At 43.7% G+C, this 20,322-nt stretch overlaps 1 protein-coding gene across 1 annotated transcript in view; it reads right to left on the bottom strand.

Annotated features, from left to right (window-relative positions):
- ugl (ureidoglycolate lyase) overlaps positions 1 to 20,322 on the bottom strand; it is a 193,928-nt gene that overhangs the window by 32,915 nt on the left and 140,691 nt on the right. Inside the window, exons 9-13 of the mRNA XM_055643525.1 lie at positions 11,462 to 11,521; positions 6,399 to 6,555; positions 4,610 to 4,808; positions 2,156 to 2,234; positions 1,142 to 1,234 (exon numbers count right to left, since the gene is read on the bottom strand). Coding sequence (XP_055499500.1) covers positions 1,142 to 1,234; positions 2,156 to 2,234; positions 4,610 to 4,808; positions 6,399 to 6,555; positions 11,462 to 11,521 — 588 coding nt within the window. The remainder of the gene's footprint in view (positions 1 to 1,141; positions 1,235 to 2,155; positions 2,235 to 4,609; positions 4,809 to 6,398; positions 6,556 to 11,461; positions 11,522 to 20,322) is intronic.

Below are 20,322 nucleotides of genomic sequence, written 5' to 3' on the forward strand. Positions count from 1 at the left end.
AGGAGGGAGAGATAATGATTACCTTGATGGGCCGAATAGCCTAATTCTATTCCTATTCTTTATGACCTTATGTTAAATATCTCAAATTAACAATTAAACTTTTGTGATAATTTAAATAACCGCCAGCTCCGCCATTAGGCCTCAGCGCAGACTGAGGCAGAGAAGGGGGGATATGACAGAAAAAGTCGCATTCCCCCGACGGAAGAGACAGAAAACCATGTGTGTCCCCCCCCCACACACATAACACAACCTAATAAACTAAAATTTAACTAAAACAAGACAACAACAAAAAACAACAAAAAAAGTAAAAACAGACGATCAAGTTCCTGATCAAGTGATCAAGTTCCTGCTGCAATTTTGATAACCATCTTCTCTAAAATGTCAAAAAGCATTAAAATGAGTTAAAATGTATTTTTCTGGAACATTACAAAGTAATCTTTAAATGCTGCAACAACAGTGAAAAGTCTCAATGTTGATCAAATGTGTATTGCATTTTAGAAGATGCTACAGTAGTGATCTGATTACCAGTATAACCATATAACCATATAACAATTACAGCATGGAAACAGGCCATCTCGGCCCTACAAGTCCGTGCCGAACAACTTTTTTTCCCTTAGTCCCACCTGCCTGCACTCATACCATAACCCTCCATTCTCTTCTCATCCATATGCCTATCCAATTTATTTTTAAATGAAACCAACAAACATGCCGCCACCACTTCCACTGGAAGCTCATTCCCCACCGCTACCACTCTCTGAGTAAAGAAGTTCCCCCTCATGTTACCCTTAAACGTCTGTCCCTTAATTCTGAAGTCATGTCCTCTTGTTTGAATCTTCCCTATTCTCAAAGGGAAAAGCTTGTCCACATCAACTCTGTCTATCCCTCTCATCATTTTAAAGACCTCTATCAAATCCCCCCTTAACCTTCTGTGCTCCAGAGAATAAAGACCTAAAATGTACAGTTTACTCACATTGTTTCCAAATTGAGTTGATTGCAGCAGAAATTTATGAACACATTTTCTCGCAAATAATTGTTCATATCCTGTGCTCCTAGCATTCACTATTTCATTGCTATTCCATTTGTGAAGTAAACAGATTGCTTCAAATTTATTAACAAAAGCAGCAATGAAGAGATCACTTACAGAAGGCATCGTGAGCAGATCACTTGGAGTCACGTCCACATCTTCTCTTAGGACATGTAGCTGGTTGGGCCCATCTGTGTGTTCCAGAAAAAGCTGTAATTGAATAGGCCAAGACAAAGCATGTCAATGCAATTAATATAGAAATTCAATTGAGAAATGTCGATTTTCCCCAAAGAGAGAGAACCAGCAAAGAAGAATCACAAGTTGGAAAAATAATAGGTTGCCCAGACATCAAGAGCCAGATCTGCTATGCTAAATTTATCCTAAAGCAGCATTGGGACTTATTATTCACTTAACAGTTATGTTCATGCCCTTTCACGTGTGGTCAGTTTGTAATATTGACTCATGACTTGGTTAATGAGGTTGAACTCGAGTTCAATGAGAGAACCCTGTTCTCTTCTGAATTACTGGACCATTTTCCTGGCGACATAGGGAAAGATAAACTTGCATCAAGACAGCACTATTATAGTTCCTAGGATGTCCTGATGTTACAGATAGTTTGCAAGTGTAATGTGGGAATACAAAGTGGCTGATTTACACACAGCGGTGTCCCACCAACAACATTGAGACAATGACCAGATAACTCCCTTTTGCAATATGGGTTCAGAGTTAAGTATTGACTAAGAAACCAGTCAAAACTCCCCTGCTCCCTGAATATGATCATGGATCTTCTGGTATTTGAGCGCGCGGACAGTTTAAGATTTCATCCAAGAGCATTAGTTGGGAAAACATCTTGGTTAGAACCAACAAAACAAAATTTCCTCACTGATCTGATCGTTATGATTTCATAAACTGGTAAATTACTGCTCAATTAAAACGGCAGCAGTGAAGTGTCAGCGTTGACCAAGTGGCCAATTAATGAAAAGGGATATAACCCAGAATGTGCTAATATTTATAAACCTAAAGCTGAACCAAATTGTAGCAATTCAAAAACTCCAGCTAAGGATGTAGACAGATGGGTAGGCTATTCAGAATGTAGGATATGCATAATATCCAAGATTCATATCCAAATACCTTTGTCATCGGCTTAATCAGATCCAGATCAAACACCATGAATCCATCGACTCCAGCGTTGATTTCAAGCAGTTTCAAACTAAAGTATTGATGAAACACTGTCAGATGCTGCATGACCAATACAACTAAAAGTACACTTGGAGTTCTTATAACATTTTTGAACTCAATACAAAACCTATAAAATAAAAGCCACGTAGAACAACCAGGTGAAACATTCAAATTAAGAAAGGCAAAAGAAAATCCTTATTAATGGACTGTCAGTGATTCTCATTGTGAATTATGATAGTTATTTAAAATAATATTCAGCAGAAGATGAAAGGACGTGAGATTGGCGTGTTAAGAAAGTGTTAAGAAAGTGAATTTCGCTATCATTGGTACACTAAAGTAACATCACATGTAAGTGCCACAGAGAAAAAAAGTAATGGGGTGTTTTACACCAGGGAAGATTTCAAATAACCATATAATAACCATATAACAATTACTGCACGGAAACAGGCCATCTCGACCCTTCTAGTCCGTGCCGAACACGTATTCTCCCCTAGTCTCATATACCTGCGTTCAGACCATAACCCTCCATACATTTCCCGTCCATATAACTATCCAATTTATTTTTAAATGATAAAAACGAACCTGCCTCCACCACCTTCACTGGAAGCTCATTCCACACAGCCACCACTCTCTAAGTAAAGAAGTTCCCCCTCATGTTACCCCTAAACTTCTGTCCCTTAATTCTCAAGTCATGTCCCCTTGTTTGAATCTTCCCTACTCTCAGTGGGAAAAGCTTATCCACGTCAACTCTGTCTATCCCTCTCATCATTTTAAAGACCTCTATCAAGTCCCCCCTTAACCTTCTCCGCTCCAAAGAATAAAGCCCTAACTTGTTCAACCTTTCTCTGTAACTTAGTTGCTGAAACCCAGGCAACATTCTAGTAAATCCTTCCTATAATTAGGCGACCAAAATTGTACACCATACTCCAAAATTGGCCTCACCAATGCCTTGTACAATTTTAACATTACATCCCAACTTCTATACTAAATGAAGCATCCATAGGTCCCAGTGCTATACAGCTGCTGATATCTGCTGCACAACAGGTTAGGTTTAGGATTGTTATTGTCACGTGTACTGAGGTACAATGAAAAGCTTTGTTTTGCATGCAATCCAAACAGATCAGATGTACCATACATGAATATCATACCAGATGCACCTAGACCTCAAAGGTGGAACATGCAGAGGATGATGGCTGACTTTAGTGGAGTGTCACAATGGCTAGGAAGGCGGATGAAGGCTGCAGCAGAAAAGGGTCCCTGGTCGTCTTGGACTCCATGCCACTGGATCCTGACCCAGACCTGTCAAGGACCGTGTGGTGGTTGTCTGTGCAGTTCCACGTTAAACAAAGTCACGCACAGGCGTCCTCCATGAGAGGACAGTCATATTTGTTTCGAATGACTGCCGATGACATGAATACAATCAAATCGGGGGAGGCATGGTGGCACAGCGGTAGAGTTGCTTCCTTACAACGCCTGAGACCCGGGTTCGAACCTGCTGTCAGTTTGTACATTCTCCCCATGACCTGCAAGGGTTTTCCCCTAGTGCTTCTTCCACACTCTAAAGACGTACAGGTTTGTAGGTTTACTGGCTTTTGTAAAAATTATAAATTGTCCCTAGTGTGTGGGATAGTGCTCATATACAGGGATCGGTGGTTGGCCCAGACTCTGTGGGTCAAAGGGCCTGTTTCTGCGTTGTAACTCTAAACTAAAAATAAATAAACTCAAAGTCAAATTCAAGTACAATAAATAGAGCAATGGGTGCAGAACATAGTTCTCAGCATTGTAATGCATCAGGTCTTTAAACAAGGTCCACAGTGGAGTAGAGGCGATCGGGTAGTACCCTAGCTAATGGATGGGGCCTTTTGAAGCCTGATAACAAAGAAGCTGTTCTCGAGTCTGGTGGTGCACGTTTTCAAGCTTCCGTACCGTCTGCCGTTCAGAGGGACATCATCCCTTAAAGATGCACTCCCCATGTCAGCCAGACCGTCTGCAGCAGTGCTGCCACGAGAAGAGCAGCTAAAGAGGAGGAGAGGTCCAAGCTTTACTGAAAGTCATGCTGAATGAAATATAACCAGCAGGGAATCACTGTTCACTTGGACATTATACAGAGTCACCACTGGAAAAGCCAGACTGTAGACGGCTTGATTGAAAACCCACAGACTACCAAGCAAATTGAAATTTAATAATTTCTTGGGAAACGTCAAGGCAAATTGTTTGCACAATTTAGTACTGCTGTTAACCACTGAATTTTCCTCTTGGATATGAGATAAAATGGAATTTATTGGAAACAACAGTACTTCAAAAACAGTCATTTTGAATGAAAACATTCTAAAAGCAGATTGTATTTTGGATGTGAAGCTTCCCACACCATCACTATTCATTAACTTTAAATGCAGCTGCACGTACCGCCTGACCTTCGCCAAGACACTCTGGTAGTCCAAGCCTTCCTTGTCCCATGGCAGTAACAGTGCTGCCATTCCTCCCGTGGCCAAGGCACCTCGCTTATGACAAGTCTTTATCAGAAGGTCCATGTAGCTCTTCAAAAACATTTTCTCTATATTCACATATTTACTGCGATCCGGTAAAATGAATTCCCGTCGATGTCCTGGAAAATGGTGTTTGTGAAATAAAATGCACTTCTGTTTCCTTATGATGCAACCCGTTTGTTTCTGGTAATCTGGCATCATCTCAAAGTCAGGATCATAATCACAAACAGCTCAGCTTGCTATACTATGACTTACTCTAAACTTTCACAGGGGATAGCTACCAATTCCAAAAAAATGGCAATACTACTTTAAACGTGCAAAAGCTAAAAAAAAGTATGTATGTGCGTGTAATACACAAAAATACAACACAACTACTAATATCTTAAGGTACACAAAAATGCCGGAGCTCTCTCCGCAACTTTCTTGTCAATTCTTCCCTTCCCTCCCGTACCACCCCCTCCCCGGGCACTTTCCGTTGCAACCGCAAGAAATGCAACACCTGTCCCTTCATCTCCCCCTTCGACTCCATTCAAGGAGCCAAGCAGTCGTTCCAGGTGCGACAAAGGTTCACCTGTATCTCCTCCAACCTCATCTGCTGCATCCGCTGCTCTAGATGTCAGCTGATTTACATAGGGGAGACTAAGCAGAGGTTGGGCGATCGTTTCGCCGAACACCTCCGCTCAGTCCGCAATAACCTACCTGAACTCCCGGTGGCTCAGCACTTCAACTCCCCCTCCCATTCCCAATCCGACCTCTCTGTCCTGGGTCTCCTCCATTGCCAGAGTGAGCAACGCCGGAAATTGGAGGAACAGCACCTCATATTCCACCTGGGTTGCTTGCGTCCGGATGGCATGAACGTTGAATTCTCCCAGTTTTGCTAGCCCTTGCTGTCTCCTCCCCTTCCTTAACCCTCGAGCTGTCTCCTCCCATCCTCCCACCCTCGGGCTCCTCCTCCTCCCTTTTTCCTTCCTTCTCCCCCCCACCCCCCATCAGTCTGAAGAAGGGTTTCGGCCCGAAACGTCGCCTATTTCCTTCGCTCCATAGATGCTGCTACACCCGCTGAGTTTCTCCAGCATTTTTGTGTACCTTCGATCTTCCAGCATCTGCAGTTCCTTCTTGAATACTAATATGTTCAAGTAAGAGTCAAGAGTGTTTTATCTATCTTCGGTATAAACCAGCATCAGCAGTTCATTCCTCAACACTGAGTTCATAGGAATACAGCATTACCATTTACTGCTCAGAAACAAGAACAATCTGGCCAATACTGATACTTATGCTCCACACCAGACTCCTCCAATGCTTCATCTCACTCTCTCCATATATATATATCTACCTTTATCCTTTATATAGCTTTCCAGACTTCCTTTTGCCTAAACCAGAAAGGGTGAAGTTACTTTTACAGAGCACCCTGTGTACAGAACCTTCTGCCGAATTCCAGTTTGGATTCATTGTGGCCGTGTTAAAGTTACAACCCCAGTTTTAGTTTGGAGTGATGCTGAGGTTTTTTTGTCTTTACTCCCAATATTCTACCCTTTTTTTTACCCTCTCTCCCTCCAAATGCCGAAGTACATTCTATAAAAAGACAGAAAGAAAATTAAGAAATAATTTGCATCTGTGCAGCTTTTAAGTACACTGCAAACCTCAGCCATTTAGGATCAACCAGGTAACGATTCTTCCAAAGTGTGTATTATTAAAATATGCCTGCTCACCAAATTTGTTTACAAAAGAGGCCGAATAATCCCAGATTCCACAGTTTAGTCCAGCAGAATGGTCTCGTAGCTCATAGAGAATCTCTTCCATCTCAAAAGCAGCTAAGATATTTTCTATTAAGACGGTGGCTTTGATGGAGCCATTTGGTAAACCCAACTGAAAACAGTAACACAATGATGTCAATATTATTTGGCTATTTGTCTGAAGTAAGATCTCAACTTGGAACGTCACCTAGCCATGATCTTCAGAGATGCTGCCTGACCTGCTGAGTTATTCCAGCACTTTGTGTCTTCATTTATAAACCAGCATTTGCAGATCCTTGTTTCTACACTTCTAGGTTAATGTTGCTGCCTTGCAACGGACTATGTTCTGAATTTACTCAGACTCTGATGTATATCCAGGGTGAAAATAGATATCAGATCCATTTGTTCACTTACACTAAACTCCAGTTAATTTCATGCTTCTGCATTAAATGTCTATTACAGTTATGAAGGTAACTCATATTAGGGTGTCAAAATTGTCAGGTCGAGGTGGTGCTCCCTCATGTTAGCTATGAGAGTCTGTATGTTGGACTAACTGTCCTATCAATGGTAATATAATGGATATGTGAAAAGAAAGAGAGATATGTGAAAAGAAAGAGATTAGTTAAAACAAATGTAGGTCCCTTGCAGTCAGAAACGGGTGAGTTGATCATGGGGAACAAGGATATGGCGGACCAATTGAATAACTACTTTGGTTCCGTCTTCACTAAGGAAGACATAAATAATTTGCCGGAAATAGCAGGGTACCGCGGGTCAAAGGATTTGGAGGAATTGAGAAATCCAGGTTAGCCGGGAAGTGGTGTTGGGTAAATTGAATGGATTAAAGGCCGATAAATCCCCAGGGCCAGATAGGCTGCATCCCAGAGTACTTAAGGAAGTAGCTCCAGAAATAGTGGATGCATTAGTAATAATCTTTCAAAACTCTTTAGATTCTGGAGTAGTTCCTGAGGATTGGCGGGTAGCTAACGTAACCCCACTTTTTAAGAAGGGAGGGAGAGAGAAAACGGGGAATTACAGACCAGTTAGTCTAACATCGGTAGTGGGGAAACTGCTAGAGTCAGTTATTAAAGATGGGATAGCAGCACATTTGGAAAGTGGTGAAATCATTGGACAAAGTCAGCATGGATTTACGAAAGGTAAATCATGTCTGACGAATCTTATAGAATTTTTCGAGGATGTAACTAGTAACGTGGATAGGGGGGAACCGGTGGATGTGGTCAAGAGAGTCAAGAGTCAAGAGTCAATTTAATTGTCATTTGGACCCCTGGAGGTCCAAACGAAATGCCGTTTCTGCAGCCATACATTACACACAAATAGACCCCAGACACAACATAATTACATTTTACATAAACATCCATCACATAGCTGTGATGGAAGGCCAAAAAAAACTTATGTGGTGCATCTGGACTTCCAGAAGGCTTTCGACAAGGTCCCACATAAGAGATTAGTATACAAACTTAAAGTACACGGCATTGGGGGTTCAGTATTGATGTGGATAGAGAACTGTCTGGCAAACAGGACGCAAACATAGAAACATAGAAATTAGGTGCAGGAGTAGGCCATTCGGCCCTTCGAGCCTGCACCGCCATTCAATATGATCATGGCTGATCAACCAACTCAGTATCCCGTACCTGCCTTCTCTCCATACCCCCTGATCCCCTTAGCCACAAGGGCCACATCTAACTCCCTCTTAAATATAGCCAATGAACTGGCCTCAACTACCCTCTGTGGCAGAGAGTTCCAGAGATTCACCACTCTCTGTGTGAAAAAAGTTCTTCTCATCTCGGTTTTAAAGGATTTCCCCTTTATCCTTAAGCTGTGACCCCTTGTCCTGGAAAAGCAAAGAGTAAGAGTAAACGGATCCTTTTCACAATGGCAGTTAGTGACTAGTGGGGTACCGCAAGGCTCAGTGCTAGGACCCCAGATATTTACAATATATATTAATGATCTGGATGAGGGAATTGAAGGCGATATCTCCAAATTTGCGGATGACACGAAGCTGGGGGGCAGTGTTAGCTGTGAGGAGGATGCTAGGAGACTGCAAGGTGACTTGGATAGGCTGGGTGAGTGGGCAAATGTTTGGCAGGTGCAGTATAATGTGGATAAGTGTGAGGTAATGCATTTTGGTGGCAAAAACAGGAAAGCAGACTATTATCTAAATGGTGGCCGACTAGGAAAAGGGGAGATGCAGCGAGACCTGGGTGTCATGGTACACCAGTGATTGAAAGTAGGCATGCAGGTGCAGCAGGCAGTGAACAAAAGCGAATGGTATGTTAGCTTTCATTGCAAAAGGATTTGAGTATAGGAGCAGGGAGGTTCTACTGCAGTTGTACAGGGTCTTGGTGAGACCACACCTGGAGTATTGCGTACAGTTTTGGTCTCCAAATCTGAGGGGAGGACATTCTTGCCATAGAGGGAGTGCAGAGAAGGTTCACCAGACTGATTCCTGGGATGTCAGGACTGTCTTATGAAGAAAGACTGGATAGACTTGGTTTATACTCTCTAGAATTTAGGAGACTGAGAGGGGATCTTATAGAAACTTACAAAATTCTTAAGGGGTTGGACAGGCTAGATGCAGGAAGATTGCTCCCGATGTTGGGGAAGTCCAGGACAAGGGGTCACAGCTTAAGGATAAGGGGGAAATCCTTTAAAACTGAGATGAGAAGAACTTTTTTCACACAGAGAGTGGTGAGTCTCTGGAACTCTCTGCCACAGAGGGTAGTCAAGGCCAGTTCATTGGCTATATTTAAGAGGGAGTTAGATGTGGCCCTTGTGGCTAAAGGGATCAGGGGGTATGGAGAGAAGGCAGGTACGGGATACTGAGTTGGATGATCAGCCATGATCATATTGAATGGCGGTGCAGGCTCGAAGGGCCGAATGGCCTACTCCTGCACCTATTTTCTATGTTTCTATGTTTCTATGGTGATGTTCAATAATGAGTTTGAGTTTGAGTTTGTCTCGTGTACTGGGTAGATTGAAAAGCTTTTGTTGTGCACTAACCAGTCAGTGGAAAGACAATACATGATTTATTTTGAGCCATCCACAGTGTGCAGATACATGATGCAGGGGAAACAGTGAATAATGTTTAGTGGAAGATAGTCCAATCAAAGATAGTACTAGAGTCTCCAATGGGGTAGAAAGGAGCTCAGGACTGCTCTCTAGTTGTTGGTAGGATGGCTCAGTTGTCTGAAAACAGCTGGGAAGAAACTGTCCCTGAATCTGGAGGCGTGCGTTTAAAACTTCTATACCTTTTGCCCAATGGGAGAGGGGAGAAGAGGCAGTGACAGGGGTGTGACTCATCCTTGATTATACTGGTGGCCTTGCCGAGACAATGTGAGGTGTAAATGGAGTAAATGGAAGGAAGATTGGTTTTATGGGATGGTCTGAGCTGCATCCACAATGGAAAGTTTTTTCATGCAGAATTTCACACTGTTAAATGCTGCTAAATGTTACACAAACATTACGCTGCTTACTAGGAAAAAATATGAAGATACAAAAACAGCTGCAGTGCAGAGAACCATCAATATTTTAGCGAAATAAAAACTTAAGAGTCAGTTAAACCTAAGAGCCACACCCACTACTTTCTACAGGACCTTACCAAATTACCCACAGCCTTCTACACTGAAAGCAAATAGTGCACCAAGCAGTAGATGGCAGCAACTTAAAACAATGTAAGATTTTATAAAGGTTACAGATACATTTTATATTACAGGTACACAAAAATGCTGGAGAAACTCAGCGGGTGCAGCAGCATCTATGGAGCGAAGGAAATAGGCGACGTTTCGGGACGAAACCCTTCTTCAGACTGATGGGGGGTGGGGGGGAGAAGGAAGGAAAAAGGGAGGAGGAGGAGCCCGAGGGCGGGGGATGGGAGGAGACAGCTCGAGGGTTAAGGAAGGGGAGGAGAGAGCAAAGGCTAGCAAAACTGGGAGAATTCAACGTTCATGCCATCCGGACGCAAGCAACCCAGGCGGAATATGAGGTGCTGTTTCTCCAATTTCCGGTGTTGTTCACTCTGGCAATGGAGGAGACCCAGGACAGAGAGGTCGGATTGGGAATGGGAGGGGGAGTTGAAGTGCTGAGCCACCGGGAGTTCAGGTAGGTTATTGCGGACTGAGCGGAGGTGTTCGGCGAAACGATCGCCCAACCTCTGCTTAGTCTCCCCGATGTAAATTAGCTGACATCTAGAGCAGCTTTGCGGATGCATAGTAGTTGGCGAGGTTGGAGGAGATACAGGTGAAATGGCGGAGGATTATTCGCACCTGGAATGAGGAAAGGTGCTAGGGGGGACTCTGCCCTCGAGTGCGGGGATCTACTGCATCGGGGTATGCTGAGACCAGATGTCAGCCTGATTTACATGGGGGGAGGGGACTAAGCGGAGGTCCCTGGGCGAAATCAACACCTGTCCCTTCACCTCCCCCCGACTCCAACAAGGACCCAAGCCTCCGCTCAGGTCCGCAATAACCTACGCTGAACTCCCGGTGGTTCAGCGGAGGTTGGCACTTCGTTTCGCCGAACCCCTCCCTCAGTCCGCCCAACCTACCCGACCTCAGCACTTCCTGGGTCTCATTCCCAATCCATTGCCAGAGTGATTGCCAAGTGAGCAACACCGGAAATTGGAGGAACAGCACCTGGGTTGCTTGCGTCCGGATGGCATGAACGTTGAATTCTCCCAGTTTTGCTAGCCCTTGCTGTCTCCTCCCCTTCCTTAACCCTCGAGCTGTCTCCTCCCATCCCCTGCCCTCGGGCTCCTCCTCCTCCCTTTTTCCTTCCTTCTCCCCCCCCATATCCCTGGGGGGCATCAGTCTGAAGAAGGGTTTCGGCCTGAAACGTCGCCCATTTCCTTCGCTCCATAGATGCTGCTGCACCCGCTGAGTTTCTCCAGCATTTTTGTGTACCTTCGATCTTCCAGCATCTGCAGTTCCTTCTTGAACATTTTATATTACACTTTGGTTCACACGGACTCTCAACAATTTACAATTTGGTTTCAGTCCTATTTTATAACTACTTTAAGATCATACCTTCTTTTGAACCCAGACAAATATTTTATTCCACAATCTGGCCTCCAAATGGCTTTCAACCTGCAATTGGGCAGAACAGATGATAAATAAATAAATCTGTAAACTTTGGTGATAATATTTTGCAGGACATGAATTTGATCAACATATTTATCATATCATGTTGAAATGGTAAAGAGTTAAATCATATGTACAAATGTAATGCAATTCAGAGAATTGAAGCTGCAATATTTATGGACAAATTGCTGGTCTCTATCCTTTTCATCAAACAGGACTAAAGATTGTAAGATGTCACCTATCCATGTTCTCCAGAGATGCTGCCTGACCTGCTGAGTTACTTCAGTGCTTTATGTCTAGATATAATATGATTTTAAAAGAATCCCATTTTATATTTTTGATGTACAGCAGGCAGTGAAGAATGCCAAAAGGAGTTGAGTATAGGAGCAAAGAGGTCCTCCTGCAGTTGTACAAGGCCCTAGTGAGACCACACCTGGAGCATTGTGTGCAGTTTTGGTCTCCAAACTTAAAGAAGGACATTCTTGCCATTGAGGGAGTGCAGCGTAGGTTCACAAGATTAATTCCCGGGACAGCGGGACTGTCATATGTTGATAGATTGAAGCGGCTGGGCTTGTATACTCTGGAATTTAGAAGGATGAGAGGATATTTTATTTAAACAGGTAAGATTATTAAGGATTTGGACACGCTAGAGGCAGGAAACATGTTCCCAATGCTGGTGGAGTCCAGAACAGGGGCCACAGTTTAAGAATAAGTGGTAAGCAATTTAGAACGGAGATGAGAAAAATCTTTTTCACACAGAGTGTTGTGAGCGTGTGGAATTCTCTGCCTCAGAGGGCGGTGGAGGATGGTTCTCTGGATGCTTTCAAGAGAGAGTTAGATAGAGCTCTTAGGGATATGGAGAGAAGGCAGGAACGGGGTGATCAGCCATGATCACATTGAATGGCGGTGCTGGCTCAAAGGGCCGAATGGCCTACTCCTGCACCTATTGTCTATTGTTATGTCTGGCAGCAGCATTTATTGCTTTAGATCAATGTATTTAATACTTCAGGATTATTTGTCCTCTCTAATTTGCAAATAAAAATATACTTAAGCAGTTGGATCTTCCTCACATTCCAAACTACCAACCAGGTAGAATCAGTAATAACCATATAACCATATAACAATTACAGCAAGGAAACAGGCCATCTCGACCCTTCTAGTCCGTGCCGAACACGTATTCTCCCCTAGTCCCATATACCTGCGCTCAGACCATAACCCTCCATTCCTTTCTCGTCCATATAACTATCCAAATGATATAATAAATGATTAATAAGGCAATGCTGACAATTTATAGTGATCTCTTTAGCAATGATCATTGTGGTGATTGATTTTACCATTTCCCAAATAATTTTGAGTTAGAAAGAACTGCAGAGGCTGGAAAAATCAAAGGTAGACAAAAAGCTGGAGAAACTCAGCAGGTGAGGCAGCATCTATGGAGTGAAGGAATGGATGGCGTTTCGGGTCAAGACCCTTCATCAGACTGAAGTAGAGTTTTGACCCGAATCGTCACCTATTCCTTCGCTCCATAGATGCTGCCTCACCCGCTGAGTTTCTCCAGCTTTTTGCCTGGATTGAGTTAGAAATCATCCACAAATGCTGCCTGGCTCATTGATTTCCACCAGCAGTTTGTTCTTTACTCAAAATTCCAGCAGCTGCAATGACTTATATCTTGTCCCTGCTTTGGAACAGTTCTGTGTTTGATATTTTTTGTTTTTATGATACATTGGAGTTGAGGTTATATGTCATATGTTATATATTACATTTATAGTCTAGAGATATAACATGGAAATTGGTCCTTCAGCCTACCGAGTTCACGCCAACTATCGACTAACCGTTCACACTAGTTCTATGTTACCCCACTTTCTCATCCGCTTCTTACGCATTAGTGACAATTTACAGTGGTCAATTAACGGACAAAACCGTACATCTTTGGGACGTGGGAGGAAACGGGAGCACTCAGTGGAAACCCATGTGGTCACAGGGAAAACATGTAAACTCCACACAGACAGCACCTGACGTCAGGATCGAACCCGGGTTTCTGGAATTGAGAGGGAGCAGCACTACCAACTATGCCACTGTGCCACTTCAGATTGCTGGGAGTGTTCATTTAAAGATCCAACTATGGGCTGGACTTTGGTGGAGCAGGAAGCCATTTGTCAAACAATCAGCTATGCAGCGGTTTTAGGCTATTCTTTCCCCATAAGTTGTGGAAACTGAAAGATTACAGAGAGCAAACCATCCAAGCCATTGGGAATTTGTTGAACATAAGGCAACCTGAACTACAAAGTTGCTGTGGTGGATGTTGATGTTTAAAATTTATTTGGGTGTCTGGTTTCTCTTTTTTGGTATGACTGTATAGCAAATCAAATTCCTCATATGTTGCAACACATACTTGGCAAAAAAAGTACTATTATGATGGTTATGATTAAAACTGTAAAGAGTTTAAATTAAAAAGAGTGGACAACATTTAAACAGGTGCAGTGAGTAAAATATTTAGAAAGAAAGGCAGAAAGAAAGAAAGGTGTCGCAAATTAGGGAAGGGAAGAAAAATAAAACAATTATTGATATTAAGAATCATACTTCTAAAATGTTCTAAAACAATGCATCACATAAGGGAATAGGACTCCAAAATATAATGGTTTATTCCCTGGGAAGAGAGGTATTAATATTATTAATAAGCGGTGAGTCTCTGGAACTCTCTGCCAGAGAAGGTAGTTGAGGCCAGTTCATTGGCTATATTTAAGAGGGAGTTAGGTGTGGCCCTCGTGGCTAAAGGGACCAGGGGGTATGGAGAGAAGGCAGGTACAGGATACTGAGTTGGATCTTGGAGGAGGAGCCATCTTGGGGAATGGCTGTTAACCAGCAGCCGTCCGTTTAATTCACTTTTTTTTTTCAGTTTTAGTTAGTCCTGTGCCCTGTTTGTGGGAGAGATAGTCTTTTTATTGTGGGGGGTGGGGGGAAACATTATTTCTAGGTCCCTACCTGGTCAGTGAGGCAGCTTTTTCTCCAGGCTGCCCCGTCGACCCGTCCTCGTGGCCTACCAGCGGGCGTGGAGCGCCGTTTCCTGGCAGGGACCGCCCAGCACCTCGGCTTCGGTGGCGGCACAGCGCTGGAGTGCTACCGTGGAGCGGAGTGGGCGATGCCTTGCCTGGTTCGCCACGCTGGATCAACGCGCTGGAGCTCCGGTGAGCTGTGACCGTTGAGATCAACACCTCCGGGCTGCGGGTCTGCGGAGCGGGCAGCGCCGATGGTGCCGACTTAAACTTCGGGAGCCTGGGAGCTCCAAACCGGCGCGGCCTTGTCGGCTTCGGAAGCCGCGGTCCCCAGCTAGGAAGCAGCCGTTCCAGGTGGCCCAGCAGCTGAAAGGACTCTCCCGACGCCGGGGCAACAGCACCTGGCAAGAAAGGCCAGGAACATCGGACCTCCGTAGAGGCAATAGGCCTGACTTTGGGAGAACTGGGGATGGGGACTGGACATTGTGCCTTCCCCCACAGTGGTATCCATTATGGGGGGATGATTTTTTGTGTGTAATGTGAATATGTTAGTCTGTGTCCAAGATGGCTGTCGGAAGGGAGAGTGGACGCTGGCGCGCTTTAGCTGCCGCTGCTCTCTCTTCACATTGTGTTTTTGATTTTTGTTTTTGGACTGAATTCTGTTTTTAATTTGTGTTTCTGTAACCATATAACCATATAACAATTACAGCACGGAAACAGGCCATCTCGGCCCTACAAGTCCGTGCCGAACAACTTTTTTTTTCCCCTTAGTCCCACCTGCCTGCACTCATACCATATGTTTTTTCTCTCTTGTTAAATTCTGTAAGGTGTCCTTGAGACTTTGAAAGGCGCCCGCAAATAAAATGTATTATTATTATTATTATTGGATGATCAGCCATGATCATATTGAATGGTGGTGCAGGCTCAAAGGGCCGAATGGCCTACTCCTGCACCTATTTTCTATGTTTCTATGTTTCACAATAAAAACTATTCACTTATTATTCACTCAGTTATTGATTTCAGAAGCAATTAATATACAAATGCAGTAATCTAAGTAATGTTTCAGAAGGTTAATCACAAAAATAATTTTTCATGAAGCTATTACAGGGCTCGAAATTAGCGGTTGCCCGGTTGCCAATGGCAACCTAAAAGCCATGCCATTTTGCCCTGCTAGGCAAGCACCTATCGTTTAATTCTGAGTGAGCCCCCTCTCTATTTTTCTCTCACTCTCCGTCTCCGCCCGCTATCCGTGTCCATGTCTCGGGTCTCCGCCCGCTCCGCCAGCACGGCCGGCTGCCTTACACATGCACACAACCACGGCCAGCACCAAAGATCCTATAGCGAGGATCTTTGGCCAGCACATCATCGGCAGTGGTTGTGCACATGTGCCGCCCTGCACATGCGCACTGCCACTGCAACTGGTTAGCATCGGCCACTTTCTGGCTGCCATTGCTGTCCACTCGCCTCGACCACTGAAAACCAACGCAGAATCACTCGCTGGAGCTGGAGAAACTCCCTGGTAACTTCTTGGAGTAACTCCCTGGTAACAGGAGTAACTCTTGCTTCTTGCTTTCCTGGTCCTCCAAAAATATTCGAAATGGAATTTAAACAGAATTTAAATACCACCACCAAACTCTGAAAAATAACATAGAAACATAGAAAATAGGTGCAGGAGTAGGCCATTCGGCCCTTCGAGCTGCACCGCCATTCAATATGATCATGGCTGATCATCCAACTCAGTATCCTGTTCCTGCCTTCTCTCCATACCCCCTGATCCCTTTAGCCACAAGGGCCACATCTAACTCCCTCTCAAATATAGCCAATGAACTGGCCTCAACTACCTTCTGCAGCAGAGAATTCCAGAGATTCACCACTCTCTGTGTGAAAAAAGTTTTCCTCATCTCGGTCCTAAAAGATGTCCCCCTTATCCATAAACTGTGACCCCTTGTTCTGGACTTCCCCAACATCGGGAACAATCTTCCTGCATCTAGCCTGTCCAACCCCTTAAGAATTTTGTAAGTTTCTATAAGATCCCGCCTCAATCTTCTAAATTCTAGCGAGTACAAACCGAGTCTATCCAGTCTTTCTTCATATGAAAGTCCTGACATCCCAGGAATCAGTCTGGTGAACCTTCTCTGTACTCCCTCTATGGCAAGAATGTCGTTCCTCAGATTAGGAGACCAAAACTGTACGCAATACTCCAGCTGTGGTCTCACCAAGACCCTGTACAACTGCAGTAGAACCTCCCTGCTCCTATACTCAAATCCTTTTGCTATGAATGCTAACATACCATTTGCCTTTTTCACTGCCTGCATGCCTACTTTCAATGACTGGTGTACCATGACACCCAGGTCTCGTTGCATCTCCACCTTTCCTAATCGGCCACCATTCAGATAATAACCTACTTTCCTGTTTTTGCCACCAAAGTGGATAACCTCACATTTATCCACATTATACTGCATCTGCCATGCATTTTCCCACTCACCCAGCCTATCCAAGTCACCTTGCAGCCTCCTAGCAACCTTCTCACAGCTAACACTGCTTCGTGTTATCCGCAAACTTGGAGATGTTGCATTCAATTGCCTCGTCCAAATCATTAATATATATCATAAATAGCTGGGGTCCCAGAACTGAGCCTTGCGGTACCCCACTAGTCACTGCCTGCCATTGTGAAAAGGACCAGTTCACTCCTACTCTTTCCTTCCTGTCTGCCAACCAGTTCTCTATCCACATCAATACTGAACCCCCAATACTGTGTGCTTTAAGTTTGTATACTAATCTCTTATGTGGGACCTTGTCGAATGCCTTCTGAAAGTCCAGATACAACACATCCACTGGTTCTCCCTTATCCACTCTACTAGTTACATCCTCGAAAAATTCTATAAGATTCGTCAGACATGATTTACCTTTCATAAATCCATGCTGACTTTGTCCAATGATTTCACCACTTTCCAAATGTGCTGCTATCCCATCTTTAATAACTGATTCTAGCAGTTTCCCCACTACCGACGTTAGACTAACTGGTCTGTAATTCCCCGTTTTCTCTCTTCCTCCCTTTTTAAAAAGTGGGGTTACATTAGCTACCCTCCAATCCTCAGGAACTACTCCAGAATCTAAAGAGTTTTGAAATATTATCACATAGCATCCACTATTTCTGGGGCTACTTCCTTAAGTACTCTGGGATGCAGCCTATCTGGCCCTGGGGATTTATCGGCCTTTAATCCATTCAATTTACCTAACACCACTTCCCGGCTAACCTGGATTTCACTCAGTTCCCCCATCTCATTTGACCCACGGTCCCCTGCTATTTCCGGCAGATTATTTATGTCTTCCTTAGTGAAGACAGAACCAAAGTCGTTATTCAATTGGTCTGCCATGTCCTTGTTCCCCATGATCAATTCACCCGTTTCTGACTGCAAGGGACCTACATTTGTTTTAACTAATCTTTTTCTCTTCACATATCTATAAAAGCTTTTGCAGTCAGTTTTCATGTTCCCTGCCAGTTTTCTTTCATAATCTATTTTCCCTTTCCTAATTAAGCCCTTTGTCCTCCTCTGCTGGTCTCTGAATTTCTCCCAGTCCTCTGGTAGGCTGCTTTTTCTGGCTAATTTGTACACTTCATCTTTTGTTTTGATACTATCCCTGATTTCCCTTGTTATCCACGGATGCACTACCTTCCCTGATTTATTTTTTTGCCAAACTGGGATGAACAATTGTTGTAGTTCATCCATGCAGTCTTTAAATGCCTTCCATTGCATAGCCACCGTCAACCCGTTAAGAATCAATCGCCAGTCAATCTTGGCCAATTCACGTCTCATACCCTCAAAGTTACCTTTCTTTAAGTTCAGGACCCTTGTTTCTGAATTAACGATGTCACTCTCCATCCTAATGAAGAACTCAACCATATTATGGTCACTCTTGCCCAAGGGGCTTCGCACAACAAGACTGCTAACTAACCCTTCCTCATTACTCAATACCCAGTCTAGAATAGTCTACTCTCTCGTTGGTTCCTCTACATGTTGGTTTAGAAAACTATCCCGCATACATTCCAAGAAATCCTCTTCCTCAGCACCCTTGCCAATTTGATTCACCCAATCTATATGTAGATTGAAGTCACCCATTATAACTGTTTTACCTTTGTTGCACGCATTTCTAAATTCCTGTTTGATGCCATCCCCAAATCCACTACTACTGTTAGGTGGCCTGTACACAACTCCCACTAGCGTTTTCTGCCCCTTAGTGTTTCGCAGCTCTGCCCATATCGATTCCACATCCTCAAAGCTAATGTCCTTCCTTTCTATTGCGTTAATCTGCTCTCTAACCAGCAACGCTACCCCACCTCCTTTTCCTTTCTGTCTATCCCTCCTGAATATTGAATATCCCTGGATGTTCAGCTCCCAGCCTTGGTCACCCTGGAGCCATGTCTTCGTGATCCCAACTACATTTTATCTGTTTATTTATTGTGTATATATATATATGGTTTATGGTATATAGACACAGTGAACATTTATCTCCTGTTCGGTTTTATGTTTACATATTTTGTTGTGCTGCAGCAAGCAAGAATGTCATTGTCCTATCCGGGACACATGACAATAAAACTCTCTTGACTCTTGTCTTGGACTTAAACAAAAAAGGGATCTTGGTGAAAAAAAGAGCTACGTTAAATTTAATTGCTTCTGGTTAGGTACCTATAGTAGGGTGAAGACTATTCCATGCTTTAATTGTGCGGCGGAACTCCATGGAGCAGCCAGCATCTCTGGATAGAAGAAATTGGGTGATGTTTCGGGTAGGGACCCTTCTTTAGATGCCCTCTGGTTTTAGTGTTTTAGTTTAATTTAAACATACAGCATGGAAACAGGCCCTTCGGCCCACTGATCCACGCCGACCACCAATCACCTGTACACTAGTTCTACCCCACACATTAGCGATGTAGCACAACAGAATATGTAAACATATTACTCTGTAAATTATGTTATAAACGAGAAAAGAAAACAGTGAATATATTATATACACATATACACACACACACACACACACACACACACACACACACACACACACACACACACACACACACACACACACACACACACACACACACACACACACACACACACACACACACACACACACACACACACACACACACACACACACACACACACACATTTCCCTCCTGGGAGTAATAAAGTTCTATCGTATAGTATTGTGTGTGTAGGAAAGAACTGCAGCTGCTGGTTTAAACTGAAGAGAGACTCAAAAAGCTGGAGTAACTCAACAGGTCAGACAGAATCTCTGGACAAAAGGAAAATATTATGTTTTGGGTGGGGTCTGAAATGGGTTCCTGCACACCTTTGGAATGTGGAAGGAAACAAGAGCACCCGGAGAAAACCCATGCGATCAAAGGGAAAAGGAGCAAACTCCATACAGACAGCACCCATATTCAGGATCAATTCCAGGTCTCTGGCAATTTTAGGCAGCAACTCTGCGATAGTCTTGAACTGAATTAAAACATACAGTAGCTGTAAAGGGGGACATAGCATCACTTAGAGATTTAAGACTGAAAATGGATAGTTTCATTTTTTTTAGTAACCAAAGTTATCAACATATATTTTTTTTTGTGTTGGAAAATAAAATATAGTGGCACAGCTGGTGGACTTGCTGCCTCACACGCCAGGGATCTGTGTTCGATCCTGTCCTCGGGCACTGTCTGTGTTGAATTTGCACATTCTCCCTGCAAGCGTGTAGGTTTCATCCCACATCCCAAAGATGCATTGGCTTTGTAGGTTAACTTGTCTCTGTAAAATTGCCCCT

Source organism: Leucoraja erinacea, chromosome 1, assembly GCF_028641065.1.
Source record: "Leucoraja erinacea ecotype New England chromosome 1, Leri_hhj_1, whole genome shotgun sequence".
NCBI classification, from domain to species: Eukaryota; Metazoa; Chordata; class Chondrichthyes; order Rajiformes; family Rajidae; genus Leucoraja; species Leucoraja erinaceus.